This window comes from Malaclemys terrapin, chromosome 10 (assembly GCF_027887155.1).
Source record: "Malaclemys terrapin pileata isolate rMalTer1 chromosome 10, rMalTer1.hap1, whole genome shotgun sequence".
In the NCBI taxonomy this organism is placed as follows: Eukaryota; Metazoa; Chordata; order Testudines; family Emydidae; genus Malaclemys; species Malaclemys terrapin.
Window position 1 is genome coordinate 51,890,235 of NC_071514.1, and position 15,423 is coordinate 51,905,657.

General features: G+C 44.3%; 1 protein-coding gene across 3 annotated transcripts in view; it reads right to left on the reverse strand.

The window, feature by feature from the left end:
• Nucleotides 1-15,423, reverse strand: part of RAB11FIP3 (RAB11 family interacting protein 3) — a 182,777-nt gene that overhangs the window by 44,455 nt on the left and 122,899 nt on the right. The window contains exon 1 of one of the 3 annotated variants that reach the window (XM_054041484.1): nt 13,804-14,024. The exons of 1 other annotated variant lie outside the window; for it this stretch is intronic. In XM_054041484.1, coding sequence (XP_053897459.1) covers nt 13,804-13,860 — 57 coding nt within the window. In that variant the 5' untranslated portion in view covers nt 13,861-14,024. Of the gene's footprint in view, nt 1-2,916; nt 2,939-13,803; nt 14,025-15,423 lie in introns of those variants that run through there. One more of the 3 variants, XM_054041485.1, reaches the window with a different exon arrangement.

Sequence of the window (15,423 nt, forward strand, 5' to 3'; positions counted from 1 at the left end):
CACATGGAACGGGCCAAGCCCCTGACCCTGCTCCCTGGCGGGAGCTCGAGGGCCAGATTAAAAGGTCTGACAGGCCACATATGGCCCGCAGTTTGCCCATCCCTGGCCTAGGCCAAGAGGTCCCTGATCTTAGATGGGGCCTCTGTGAGCTACTGAAATGCTACTAAAATAAATATTACTACTAGTGACCAAACGGCAGGAATATACTTTACTTTATTGCATGTATGTTGTTTCCTTTTTACACTTCGTTCACCTTGGGATAGTGAAACTAGCCATTTTCATTTCTGAGTCACAGACACAACCACAATGTTGATACCACAACAACATTTAAGTGACCTGTCTTTCTACGTTAAAGTGTCCCATGGGAGCAGCAGACCAAGAGAAGGAGTAGCAACATCTTTCCACCTATGAGAAACGACCTCACCCTGTGCTTCAAGAGGAGCAGTCAGACTTGACCTCTATGGGAGATGAGCTTTGGTGAGAGTGCAACAGGTGGTGGGCCTAGCGAATGCATAGCTTGATAAGAAGCCACAAGGAGGAAAGGCTTATGCCAGGTTTTTTTATTGTATTGTAATTCTCTCTCTCATTTCTCTTCTTTTTTGTAAAGCTGAGTCCAGGGCTCCTACATCTGAGCACCCTGCTGAAAACCGGTAACATTTGGGGGTTTCCTCTCTCATTTCCACCCTGCCTGGAAGAAGCAGAGGGAGGTTTTCTGCAGCAAAGGGCCAGCAGGCAGACATCACCACAGGAGTTAGAACCGTGAAGACTCAAGTGCAGCAGCAGGGAGCCCGCCATGGTGAGGAAGAGCGGAGGGAGGGCGGCAGCCCTGGGAGGAGGGCGGCGAGCCCCGGCGGGGGCTCCGCTTTCCCCCCGGCTGCCGGGGGGAGGGCGGCCGGAGCCCTGGGAGGAGGGTGGCGAGCCCCGGTGGGGGCTCCGCTCTCCCCCTGGCGGCCGGGGGGAGGGGGGGCCGGAGCCCTGGGAGGAGGGCGGCGAGCCCCGGCGGGGGCTCTGCTCTCCCCCCGGCGGCCAGAGCGCAGGGGGCAGGGCGGCGAGAGGGCGGCGAGCCCCAGCCAGGGCTCGCCGCTCTCCCCGCGGCGGCCGGGGGGAGGGCGGCGAGCCCGGCCATGGCCCCACTCTCCCCAGGGGCCAGAGCGCCACGCCGCCCCCCTCCAGGTGCCGCCCCAAGCACAAGCTTGGTGGGCTGGTGCCTGGAGCCGGCCCTGGCAATAATAGCAATGCAAAAGCCAACTCCTTGTCATTGGCTAAAGACTGTGCAGAGGAGCTTTTAGTGCTTTTCCATCTGCTTTAGAAGAGAAGCTGCCCTAAGTTTCTCATGCAGTGTTGTAGCCGTGTTGGTCCCACGATGCTAGAGAGACACAGTGGGGGAGGTAATATCTTTTATTGGACTAACTTCTGTTAGTGAGAGAGACCATTTGGGCTACACAGAGCTCCTCATCAGGGCTGGGAAATGCACTCTGAGTGTCACAACTAAATACAAGGTGGAACAAATTGTTTCGCTAAGTAGTTAACGCATACTTCAAGGGACCACTCAAGGTGAAGTGGCCAGTTAATACCTATCCAATCATAAGGGGGAAAAGGAGAAAAAATGCTGGGGGGATGTTATTGGGTTATAGATTTGTTGTAATAAGCCATAAATCGAGTGTCTCTGTTCAGTCCATGGTTGTTAGCCTGTAGCAAAGTTATGAATTTAAGCTCCCAGGCTCGTCTTTTGAAAGTGTTGTGCAGGTGTCCTGAAGGTGAGGACTGAGACGTCAGATATGGAGCGACCGCTCTATGAAAAGTGTTAAAAACACCATGTCACCTGTGTGTGGTCTTTTATTGCTTTTCTGTGTGAGTTCACTTGAGAGCAGTGATTGTCTAGTTTTGCCCACATAGTAGTTATTGGGGCATGTAATACACTGGATGAGGTACACCATCCAGTACAGTAGACTGCTGGAAGAAGTACCATGCATGGTCACTTATGGTCTTTGAAGAATCACCTAAGAGCTGTTCATCTCATGGAGTCTTGGGGGAGAAGAAAAGGAGTCCATAACACTTCAAGCACCATAAACCTTGACTACATTAGCATTTTTCAGGATCTCCCATGGCTCTACCACCATCAGTGCAGCAGTCTCAGTGGTAGCAAAAGGTGAGTACATTAGCATAGAGAGGACACATTTTTATCACCACGTATTTATAAAAACCACCTGCGTTCTGTATACATTGAGAAAATTCCCAGAAGAGGGTAGGCCTGACTCTGATTTCACTTCATTCAGATTTAAACCAGTAAAACTTGATTGATTTCAGCAGAGTTATTCCCAATTCACACTGGTGCAAATGAGATCAGGATTAAACCCAAGCTCTTACTTCATTTTGAAAACTCATGTCTGGGGACCTCTGTGGAAACTTTGTTAAGGAGAGCACAAGGCTTCCTTTCCATCCCACCCTATAGCACAAGAGCTTTCTAGCAAATGAACGTGTGTGAGGTGTGATATAATTTGTGTTTTCTAACTGCTGTGTGCATATATTCCTCCAGAGGCCTCCAATTTCTTTCTGTTGTGCAAAATATAGTCAGCATCAACTCCTGGGTAATTTATCGCACGTGACTAAGACACACACACACACAAAGTCATTTGCTGACTAACATTTTCCAATCCAGCTTCTATCTTTGAAAACTGTGCAGCCTTTGTTGTAAGGTGAATAACTAATGAATTCACTTGCAGTTTCTCAAGTATAGTACTTGTTGGGCGCTTCTAATAACACATAAGACTAAGTTAGACTGCAAGGAATGTATACGAAAGCACCTAGTGTACAATACTCTAAGAACAGAAAGCTCTATTCCAGCAGCGGGAGATGGAGAAAGGGTATGTAAAAATGCAGAAGCCATTGTCTCAAGTATAAGGGAAGGACTTTTACCTTGTGAAAGCAGGTAGAAGGTCATCAGTTCAGTCCATTCACTTATTTTCCACGTTGGCTCTATGGGATCACAACCAATTCAAACAAAACATTGTTTTGTCCATTAGTCAGCAGGTCACTTAGCCCCATCGCCATTTGAGCCATACCCTTTCTGTTTGTACGCTAGGTTCACTGAGGTTGCAGCCACCAGAAAACAGAAAACGCTTAAACACTGAGCTAGAGAATAGAGATGCACTTGGAAAGAGGCAATTAAGGCCCTCACATAGCAAAGATGTGCTCAGCTTTATGCTTGTGAGTAGACTCACTGACTCCCCAATAATTCTCTCCAAAACACACTCCTAATGTCAAAGTTAAGCACGTATGTAAATCCTTAAAGGACCAGAGCCCAAGTCACCAAGTTGATGAGATCAGGTAGGCCAGTTTAATTCTGCTCAAGTGGTGGTGAGACCTTAGCCAACTAGCTAGTTAACAAGGGAAAGAAGCTTTCACTAACCTTAAAATTAAACACTTTAAAACATATTCATAGGCGTAAAGTATGTGCTTTAGTACTTTGCTGGTTTGGGACCTTACTTCCTATAAGTGATGGATAGAATCTTAATGAGGCCCCCGCAGTATAGGTAGAATGAGGTCAGAGGAGATTGGAGGTCAGCCCTAGGACAAGTAGAAGCTCAGTGCTCACTACAGCATGGCCTCTGATGTTTGCTGAGAGATACGTTAGCAGAGGACGTTGGAGAATTATTTGCACTTCTCTACCACAATACTAACAGGAAAGCAACTACGTCTGCTTCTACTATTGAAATAGTAGGAGGAGGAATGGTAGGAGAACTGGATGCATTTTTAGTGCTAATACAAATTAAGCCAACTGCTAGCACAGACTAGACTTCCATTAAAAAAAAAAAAAAAAAAGGAGGTTTTTGTGGTAGCTGTGTTGGTCAGGAGCTGGTCACATTTCACTGTTGGACAGAATATTTCCAATATTACAGACTTCCTCAGTGCTCTTTTGTGGTGACAGTATTTAGAACAAGCCAGCCTCTTGGTTTGTGAGGCCAACAAACTTCTGTTCCAGATTGGAACTGCTCTGCTACACAGGAAATAAGAAACCTGATACAAGAGAAAGTTCCAACAGGCAATATGAGGGCATGTCAACACTATGTCTACAGCTGCCAATGTCTGTCTATAGATCCAATTACAAATTTCAGTGGAATATTTTTATCTGTTTTCTCCTACTGGGTTAAAAGAAAGTCTTTCAATAATACTATTTACAGCTTTGGGTTATAATGTCCAAAACAAACTCTCCATCTCTTTTAAAAGATTGGGGGGTTATTGGGAAATTGTCTTTCTTGAAAGAGTTTTAAAGCACACAAGTACTATACTTGAAAACAGCATTACAAACGTAAAAAAATTAAAAAACCAAAATCCTTAAAAACAAATACTTCATAAAAAAATCAATGCAGTTACGGTCACTAGTCTATCACATCATCTACAAAACCCAAGCACATAAAACCAAGGAAACAAACAGTTAAGAACATGGCAATCTTACTCCACCCACAGGATAAACATTCTGATCCAGTATAGAGAAACTTTTAATTACAACAGTTCAAGGAAATGTAACTACCTGGAAAGTTTGAAAGAGCAATCAGCTGTTTTTGAGATAGAAGTAGTCAAAGTGGTAGACAAAAGTCAAAATTTTGAAGCATTTTTTTTTTAAATGACCTGTAACTCAAACAGTCTGATAAAATTTTCTTCACATTTTGCAGAAGACATTCTCTTTTGCTTTCAAAGCATGACAATTTTCAGGCCAAACCAATTTTCCAGACAAAAGTGGTATGGAGACTAAAACAGGACTTTATAATGGAAATGTAATTGCAACTTTAACTACAGACAGATGACAATGTTTCTAACACAATACAACGCCCCATGTCCATGATAACAGGGCAAGCAAAAGCACACAGAACTCTGATCTCTTCAGAAAAGAAACGGGAACCATCACTCAATCACTTAAAAATAAATAACAGACTTACTCCTACTGAATGATTTTGTAGCCATTTGTTATTATATAGGTATAGAGACATCTTTGCTAAGAAGAAATGTTATTGAAATAAAGGGAAAAAAGTCTATGCATATTCTTGTAATATTTTAAATAAAAGTTAGGAAAAAAACCACACACACACACCCCCACCTCACTCATCACTTCACATCCAATTTGAATACACTGGCTGCTATTGAAAAGTCAATGTTTACTACTTTGTGCTAAAAGCTAACTGTTGACATCTGAGACACTTATCAGTTCCCCTATAATTATAAGAAATATTTTAACTGTAATATGTTTGTAAATGTTCACTTTTTAATATCCATGTTATACAAAACAGATATATAAAAAGAAATTCTACCCATAAAGAATCTCCCATGCTGTTATTTGCTTTATATACAAGGTAAAAAACTTCTTGTTATTGAAATTATGTGTTAAATCTCTCATTAATGGAGAGAAGGGAGACCGGAACATTCCTACTTTTTGTATATCATGTGACAGGCTCTGGTATGCTTTGGAAGTTACTATATAATGAAAGATTTTTTTATTTTCTGGTTAAGCTTTGAACACACTTCTCGGCATTAGAAACAGAAGGCTATCTGATCAGTTTTTTCTAACAGCGATTCTGACTAATGCTTAGATTCCTGTTCTATATAGCACTATGCATATAGTCTACTTTTATTATTTATAGCAGAGGTCCCCAATCTGTGGGGTGTGCCCCCTAGAGGGGGGCGCAGAGGAATGTTCTGGGAGGGGGGCAGTGTGCGGCCTGGACCAGCCCCCCAGGGGCAGGAAGGGAGCACCACTCGGCTCCGCTCTTGGCCCTGGCTGCCGACCTCACACCTGAGGATCCGCTCCGCTCTCAGCACTGTGTTCAGGGATCCATCCGCTCCTGGATGCCAGCCCCACGTCCAGGTTCCTGGCTCCCGGCCCTGCAACCAGGGATCCACTCTCTGCCGCGGCTGCTGGCCCCGGCTTAGGTTCCGCTCCCACCCCCAGTCTCGACCCTCTTGCCACTGTCTGTGTGCCCCCTCCCGAAGCCATGGCCCCAGTCCTGGCTGGGTGGGGACAGGGATAAGGGGGGAGCGCGAGGTAAAAAGTTTGGGGATCACTGATGTAAAGTCTCAAAAGATTCCTGCCACTGGCTTATCTGTATATTTGAAACAAACCTTCTCTCTAGCATTGTCTGATATGTAATCTCTACCTAATTATGTGAAATCTTGCTTTGGTGGGCATATATTATGTTTTCCTTTAATCTAATTTGTATGTGATCCCAAAGGACACGGACACACACCTGCTTGATAACCCAAGTGTTCCTTCAGAGCAGCAGTGTGCAGGACTGTGTTTTACATTTCACTGCACAGATTAAATATTAAACCCCAAGACAAAATGCAGAGAAGACAGGCTTAGATGTTTTACCTAGTTCTCCCTTTCCAAAAACAAAGATTAAAAGTGTTACAAAGTTAAAATATATCCTGGCAAAACCTTGCATTTCAATTTAGCCGAAAGGTCCTTTTACAGCTCCATTTAAACAGCTGTCTAGGGCAACCATGTAAAACCATTTGCAGGCTCCCTCTATCAAAGTTTGCTTTTATATTAACAGGCAAGATGTAAGCACATTTTCAAAGAACCCCCGATACAACCTGGCACGTGAGATCTGCTCTAAATGCTTGATAAGGAATCATAGGGACAAGTAGATGAGATTGCTGTAATCTTGTTCCATGTATAGAATTCAAATGGATTATTATGAATACGTTTACCTCCATTTAAGTAAATATTCAACTTTTTATTAATGTATTTTAAGTTTTTATCAAGTAAGATAAAGCTTAACTGAAATTCCCATTTCCTTTCTTAAACATGTCCTAAGTAAGCCTCAGGGCTAAAAAGCAATACAAGAAGGCTTAAAAAAAATATAAGAAGGCTTAAAAAAAAAAAAAAGGCAGCAAAATCTTATTTATGCGCAATGAATAATTAGCATCCCCTTTGAAATGAAGCCTTACACAATCGAACAAGCTTTCTTCAGGCCATGAGAAAGGCATTCTTGGTGGTAGTAATATATACTTCCATGCCTTCAAGTATGGGATAGTTAAAATCTTGGTGCTGCAAATCAGATGGAATAATGCACCCACCAATACAGGCTATTAGGGAGAGTAGTCATACAAATCATCAAATGTATTGTTCTGTTTCCACTATCTGAGTCCAGGCCTACCAGTTGCTACAGAACAGCATTAATAGGAAGAGTTCTCTCTGTATTAGCCTTCCCTTCCTGCTACAACCCGATATTTTGGGACAAACTCAGTCCTCATACAAAGCATCAGTAGAGTGCATGGGAGTTCCACAGGGACCAAAAGGAGGTATTCCCCTGTCCCAGGCTGCAAAACAGCAGCTCCCATTGACAGCAGCATCTGAGCAACTGTTAAGACTCTGGCAGTAGCCTCCACTTTTGCTGTGCTCCTGCTTTAGGAGGTAAAGTGGAGAAGGCCAGGAACACACAGCTGCTCCTCAGATGTGCGCCTCCTATGCCACACTTCAGGAGAGGAGGAGCTCTTGGGAGCTGAACTCTGTAGCACTCGTTGAATCCAGGCCAGACACTGAATGGGCACAAAGTCTGAACCTTTGACCATTCCTACACTAGGGCAATTCTGCAGTGTTGCATTCCCAAGGAATTCATCTATTGTGTAAAACTATCAAACACTGTCCTAATATGTAGCAGTGCCTCACACTTTTCATCTGTGGATCTAAGCACGTCACACACATTAACTGATTACGCCTCCCATATATTATACATACAGTCCCTACCTGGGAGGGTATATCTTCTCCTTTCATGGGAGGAGTCTCAGCTTTGGCTTTTACTTGCTAAATCCTTCAGTGTTTATAAAAAGGTCAAGAAGAGAGTGCTCAGCTTTGCCCCAGGCACTTTTGACAGTCCTCTCTGGCAAGGAAAGGCCTTACAATTTTGGGAGTTAATTCCACTATCTGCCACTTCTTTTTTTTTTTTTTTTTTTTTTTTTTTTAAAACCTGTGGCATGCTAGTGGTATTCTATAAAACATATAATACTGTTAAAATTCCTGTATGGCCTGTATCAGAGAGCTACTCTTCTTTTCCCCCCATGTTCACACATTTCATGGTCAAATTATCTCCTATTCAAAGGCTTTAAAATCTTTTGCTCCCTGCAGCTTGAGCGCTGCTCGTGTTAGAGAATTCTGTACATATAGTATACGGCAATGGCTGCACGGCTACATTTCTCTGCTTATCTGGAGTGCCATTATGCAAGCTTTCAAGGTCTGGGAATCAGGCTGTTGAGTGGTCCTGTCACACGAAGGACATAATGGAGGAAACGTGTAATACAAATGCAGTAATATAACCACGGAGATAGGATAAAACAATGGGACATTTTTAGAACAAGTTGATAATCAATATTCCATCTATTTGACAAAAAAAGATAGTGGAGATGTAGCAATGCACCAGTTCTTCTGAAAAAATGAGATGCAATATATTAGCAGTTACATATTCACATCAAGGGAAGAGACCCCTGAAAATCCAACTCCATGAGTTACTGTAAATCAGAGGTGGGCAAACTATGGCCTGCGGGACCATCCTCCCTGGCCCTTGAGCTCCCAGCCGGGGAGTCTAGCCCCCGGCCCCTCCCCTGCTGTTCCCCCTCCCCCGCAGCCTCAGCTCGCCATGCCGCCAGCGCTCTTGACTGTGGGGCTTCGAGCTCCTGCCGGGCAGCGCGGTGGCATGGCTGCCAGTCCTGCTGCTCTGAGCGGCATGGTAAGGAGGCAGGGAGCAGGGGGGTTGGATAAGGGGCAGGGAGTCCCAGGGGGCAGTCAGGGGACAGGATGCAGGGGGCTGTTGGATAGGGCGGAGCGGTCAGGGGACAGGGAACAGGGGGCAGTTGGATGGGGCGGTCAGGGGACGGGGAACAGGGGAGTTTGGATAGGCGTGGGAGTCCCTGGGGGCCTGTCAGGGAGCGGGGGTGTGGACAGGAGTCAGGGCAGTCAGGGGACAGGGAGTGGGGCAGTTAGTGGCAGGGGTCCTGGGAGGGGGCAGTCAGGGGACAGGGAGCAGGAGGGGTTGGATGGGTCAGAGATTCTGAGGGGGGCAGTCAGGGGGCAGGAAGTGGCAGGGGGCAGATAGGAGGCGGGGGATAGGCTGTTTGGGGAGGCATAGCCTTCCCTACCTAGCCCTCCGTACGGTTTCAGAACCTTGATGTGGCCCTCAAGCCAAAAAATTTGCCCATCGCTGCTGTAAATAGTGGTGGGAGGTGACCCAAATGGATCCAGTGGAAAGAAAAAAAAGATTCCAAAATTGGATTGATATTTGAATTTGGAAGGGAGAGTACAAAGGTTTCCCATTGGCCTGTATTCAGAACATATATTTTATTTATAGAGGCAGCATCCTTGGGTGGACTGAACACCGACACAAGAACACCAGAATTCTTATCCCATTTCTGCTGACACATTGTGACTTGCCAGAGGTGACACAAAGGGACAAAAGTTTTCAAAGTAGCCTCGAGTTTTGCATGCTCAACTTGTGACATTTATGGCGTAGTTTTCAGAGGTGCTGAGCACCTACAACTCTAAAGTCAAGGGGAGCTGCAAGTCCTCATTACTTCTGAAAATAGTTGGGTCCTAGTCATCTCAACCTGGGCACTAAAATACTGAGGCACCCAAAAATCAGAGGATAACTTTTAAAAACTGGGCTTTAGCCTTTAATTCAAAAGGGTATGGACGTATGGGAGGATTAGGTAACATTTGGAAAGTACCTTTAATGCCATGAAGTTACCGTAAGTACAAAGAATCCTTATTTTATAAAATGTCTCCTATTCTGTAGTTCTAGATAATGTACCCAAGTGTACTCAAGCGTACTCAAGCTGTTGCAAAGCCCCATACTAATTTGTATCCTGGAGAAGAGTAACATGCATTTCTCATGCCAGAAAGACCACACATTCACACAGGTGTGGCCCAGTGATATAGAAAGGGACCTTAATCCAATTAAAAAAATAAAACTCTGCTATGTCTACCCCTTGGAATGCCATACGGCCTCTGGAAGCTTGCAGATCTCTTAGAATCATAGAATATCAAGACTTGAAGGGACCTCAGGAGGTCATCTAGTCCAACCCCCTGCTCAAAGCAGGACCAACACCAACTAAATCATCCCAGCCAGGGTTTTGGCAAGCCTGACCTTAAAAACCCCTAAGGAAGGAGATTCTACCACCTCCCTAGGTAACTCATTCCAGTGCTTCACCACCCTCCTAGTGAAAAAGTTTTTCCTAATATCCAACCTAAACCTCCCCACTGCAATTTGAGACCATTACTCCTTGTTCTGTCATCTGCTACCACTGAGGATAGTCTAGATCCATCCTCTTTGGAACCCCCGTTCAGGTAGTTGAAAGCAGCTATCAAATCCCCCCTCATTCTTCTCTCCTGCAGACTAAACAATCCCAGTGTCTTCAGCCTCTCCTTATAAGTCATGTGCTCCAGCCCCCTAATCATTTTTGTTGCCCTCTGCTGGACTCTTTCCAATTTTTCCACATCCTTCTTGTAGTGTTGGGCCCAAAACTGGACACAGTACTCCAGATGAGGCCTCACCAATGTCAAAAAGAAGGGAATGATCACATCCCTCGATCTGCTGGCAATGCCCCTACTTACACAGCCCAAAATGCCGTTAGCCTTCTTGGCAACAAGGGCACACTGTCGACTCATATCCAGCTTCTCGTCCACTGTAACCTCTAGGTCAGTGGTTCTCAAACTTTTGTACTGGTGACCTCTCTCACATAGAAAGTCTCCGAGTGTGACCCCTGTAAAATTAAAATTAAAAACACTTTTTTATATATTTAATACCATTATAAATGCTGGAGGCAAAACGCGGTTTGGGGTGGAGGCTGACAGCTTGCCACCCCCAATGTAATAACCTCGCGACCCCCTCAGGGGTCCCGATCTCCAGTTTGAGAACCCCTGCCCTAGGTCCTTTTCTGCAGAACTGCTGCCTAGCCATTCGGTCCCTAGTCTGTAGCAGTGCATGGGATTCTTCCGTCCTAAGTGCAGGACTCTGCACTTGTCCTTGTTGAACCTCAGATTTCTTTTGGCACAATCCTCTAATTTGTCTAGGTCCCTCTGTATCCTATCCCTACCCTCCAGCATATCTACCACTCCTCCCAGTTTAGTGTTATCTGCAAACTTGCTGAGGGGGCAGACCACGCCACCCTCCAGATCATTAATGAAGGTATTGAACAAAACCAGCCCCAGGACCAACCTTGGGGCACTCCGCTTGATACCGGCTGCCAACTAGACATGGGGCCATTGATCACTACCCGTTGAGCCCTATGATCTAGTCAGCTTTCTATGCATCTTATAGTCTTGTTTTGGTTTCTTTTTTAGGATGGGGTGGGGAGAGATAGATTGCTGTGCAGATCTGCGCTCCCAAAATTGTGTCCATCAGTCAAGAGAAGAGCATAACTGGAATTCAGCTGGGTGTACCCCAAGATTCAGAGCAAATGAGTTTTACCTACTGCAAAAATTCTAGGGCAGGGATTAGCAACCTTCAGCACATGGCCCATCAGGGTAATTCGCTGGCAGGCTGCAAGACATTTTGTTTACGTTGACCGTCCGCAAGCATGTCCCCCCACAGCTCCCAGTGGCTGTGGTTTGCCATTCCTGGCCAATGGGAGCTGCGGGAAGCAGTGTGGGCCGCAGGGACGTGCTGTCCGCCGCTTCCCACAGCTCCCATTGGTCGAAAATGGCGAACTGTGGCCACTGGGAGTTGCGGGGGAGGCAGGGGGTGTGCCTGTGGACAGTCAACGTAAACAAAATGTCTCACGGCCCACTAGTGGATTACCCTGATGGACCTCATGCCGAAGGTTCCCAACCCCTCTTTTAGGCCATACTACATATTCACATTCTGCAATGGATAAAAGATAAGGCAAAGAATGGGGTGAAGGAGGAAGCAGTGCACCTCAGAAAACCAAAACCAAGTAAAATGGTCTATAGCAAAATCTGCTAGACTGATCTAATGCAGGAGGAAAGATAGCTTATGGTTAAGCCATGAGCCTGGGTGCTATTTTCATATCTGCCATTACTTCCTGTGTGACCAGGGGTTAGTCATTTGGTCTCTCTGAACTTTACTTGCCCCATCTGTAAAATGGAGAGAATGTCTTTGTTGAAAGTGTAAATTCACTGATGTCCGTAAAGCATTTTAAGTTCCTCCCATAGTAGGAGGTACAAGTAGTGTAAAATAGCACTAATGTTATTAACAGCAGTAATCAGAGGAAACTTATTCCCAGCAGGTGCCATTTTATTACTGTGCAGTCATTCTTGCCCCACCCTCAAAAAATATCTGTATTGAGTAACCGGAGATGGATCACTTGACCATTACCTGTTCTGTTCATTCCCTTTGAAGCACCTGGCATTGGCCACTGTCAGAATACAGGATAGTGGGCTAGACGGACCTTTGGTCTCATGCATTCTAAAATCCAGACTTGAAATGCTATTGTCCCTGACCACAGAAAGTAGGAACTATGAACATCTTTGTTTCCTAGTAAACAGTGTATTTTTAGATTAATGCCTGTATTGATTACACAGTGAAAACAATGGGAGGCCATTTGAGATCACCCCTCCCTTTGCTAGTTCTACAATCACACAAAATACCTGCCAAGGGTATTTCCAGTTTCAGAACGATCTCCATTCTGATGGCTGGCTAACAACAAGAACCAACAAAGCCCATTAGTTAGGTGGCACAAACCAAGAACACGCTTCTTTCTGGAGTAAAGGCCCACCAACTGTACAAAAAAAATCCACAACAAAACCAAACCAAAAGACAGAGTTAAGCAGAAGCGACAACACAAACATTCTCTTTGGATTGAGGAAACGAACATCCAGTTCCTCTGCCCGAACACTACCTATGATACCTTAATAATGGAATCAAGAGTTCAGGGGTGTTTCAGACAACGCTGGGTGAACCCAAAGCCAGCTATGCAGGCTCCAGTGCCACACTGCATGGTGCAGGCCAACAGCACTGTGACAACAGCTTGAGCCTAGAAGAAAGAGTTTTCTACCAGCACAGCTTGCTTGTCCACAACAGGTGAATGGTGCTCTACAGCATAACACTAATCAGTGCTGCTAAAAATTAAACAACTTCCAAAACCATGACCCTGTTAAAAAAGAGAACTCCTGAAACAGTTTGCAAGTGGTATGATCTTCCAGTGCCAGCATGCAAATATATGCCTTGAGACAGAGAACTATTAAATCGCTTAGCATTTCCGTACAGCGGGTCACCAGCTGTCGGACTGTGAGCTCTCAGGTGTGGCAATACCTGATTATTCCTATGTATTTGGGCAACATCCAGTTTTTTGTAGGAACCTGCGATTCTAACACTCCACCTGGGATCTTGACAATTATCCACCTTGCAGGATACAGCTGTTACAAGTTACAATGCTTTTTGAAAGTTCATAGATTCTAGCTTTTTAAACCTAACTTTATTACAGACATATACAGGCTGTTTTAAGTTAGGCAGAATTTGTACCATATTTATCCAGTTAATATTTAAACAAAGGACTCTCCGAAAAGCAGTTACCAATTTCTCACAGAAACCATCTTCAGTGCTGCAGAATAACCAGCAAGCCATAATTCTTCCTGAAAGAACTCCCGCACCATAAACAGGAACACAATGGAGACAACTACAGACACCTTTCAAAAATCTGCAGACACACAGAGCACCACAGATGGCAGGGAGAAGAGATACTTTCTAACTAAATTAGATATTCAGTGGACTCGATGAAAAAAAAAAAAATCAATCAGAACTCTCGGCAGGGTAAAGACTGAACTTCTCTTCATTGCCGTGTCATTAAACTTCTTACCTGCAGCACTGAGACGTTCCAGATTGGACAGAAATTTTGATCTCCGTGAACTAACATGGATTTCTCTCTTTCCAGTTTTGCAGTCCAGTTAGTTTCTCCTTTGAGTTAAATGCCAGGCCCTCAGGTGAGCACATATCGCTGCCTCTCTAAAGGAAAATTCACCTCCAGCTACACATTGGTAACTCCCAGCTATTTCTGACAGGGAGGAGGGAAGCAAAGTTCAGGAAGTATTCGTGCTGGTTTTAACAGACTAACCTCAGGTCTCTAAACAAAGTTCCTTTTGTTCTTGACCTACCAACCTCTCTGATAACAAATGTGTGAGCTAATGCATTTTTCCCTGCCATTTTACAGATAGTTTGATTCATATGACTTTCAAAAATTATTCCCCTCCTTCCCCCTTAAAAAAGCCACTAAACAAAGACTTGATTCAAGGTGCATGAAATTTCTTTCTTCCCAGCACATGACATTCCATATTGAGATTTTGTTTTTATATTGAAAGGAAGAGCACATCTGCCTCACTCACTGTTTTAAAGCACTCTATAATTGATCTGGGGCACATCCATTCCCAGATGACTTCTCTCTCACAAGACTTTAGGAATATTACTTTATAACAAAGTATCAGAGGGGTAGCCGTGTTAGTCTGGATCTGTAAAAAGCAGCAGAGAGTCCTGTGGCACCTTTAAGGCTATACATCTGTTAGTCTTAAAGCTGTCACAGGACTCTTGTTATAAAAGGACACAGAACTGGAAAAAAAAAATCAGACACTGAAATTCACTATCCTAGGCCTATAAATAGTAAGATGAATGAGGCTTGTACCCTTATGAATTTTTGGCAAAGTAAATTTTTTTTTGGTTGATTATTACCATAAGCTGTTGTTAAAGAACCAAAATTTTATGACTGAAACAAAAGTAAATGGGTTTATGCAGACCTAATGACATGATTTATTTCTCATTTCTCTAGATCATCTTCTCAGATGGTCAGGGAATATTGTGATCATCTAATCTGACCTCCTGCACATTGCAGGACCCAGAACCTCACCCATGTAATAGACCCCTAACATCTGGCTGAGTTATTGAAGTCCTCAAATCATGATTTAAAGACCTCAAGTTAGAGACTCCACCATTTACTCTAGTTCAAACCAGCAAGTGACCCAGGCCCCGTGCTGCAAGGGAAAGTGACAGATAGAAGGGATGTTTCTTACATCACCTGTGATACCTAATAATTTTTTTAAAGTTAAAACAAAAATTTAAATAGAAGGGGAATTTTTTCCTTTATGCCCTTCTAACAAGGAAGGGCAGCACAAGCCTCAAAGCTCATTAGGAACCTCTCTCCAACAATTATTCTACCTGGGAAGTGCTTAGGTACTGTATCTCCAGGTTTCCTAGAGCCCTCATTATTGAAACACATTAAGGCCCCTTAATCTCAGATCAGGATATCTCTGAAAATATAAGGTTTGATGGCGCAGAATTCCCAAACCAGAAGTTTCTCTTTTTAAACCATTTCTTGACATTTCTCTTGGCTTTCTGGCTTGACACAGGGTATAAACCACTTCAAATGAGCCCACTGCCATACCCACCCCTCCATGCTGAGGGCTATGGTATTCTGCAGCTGTTTGTCATC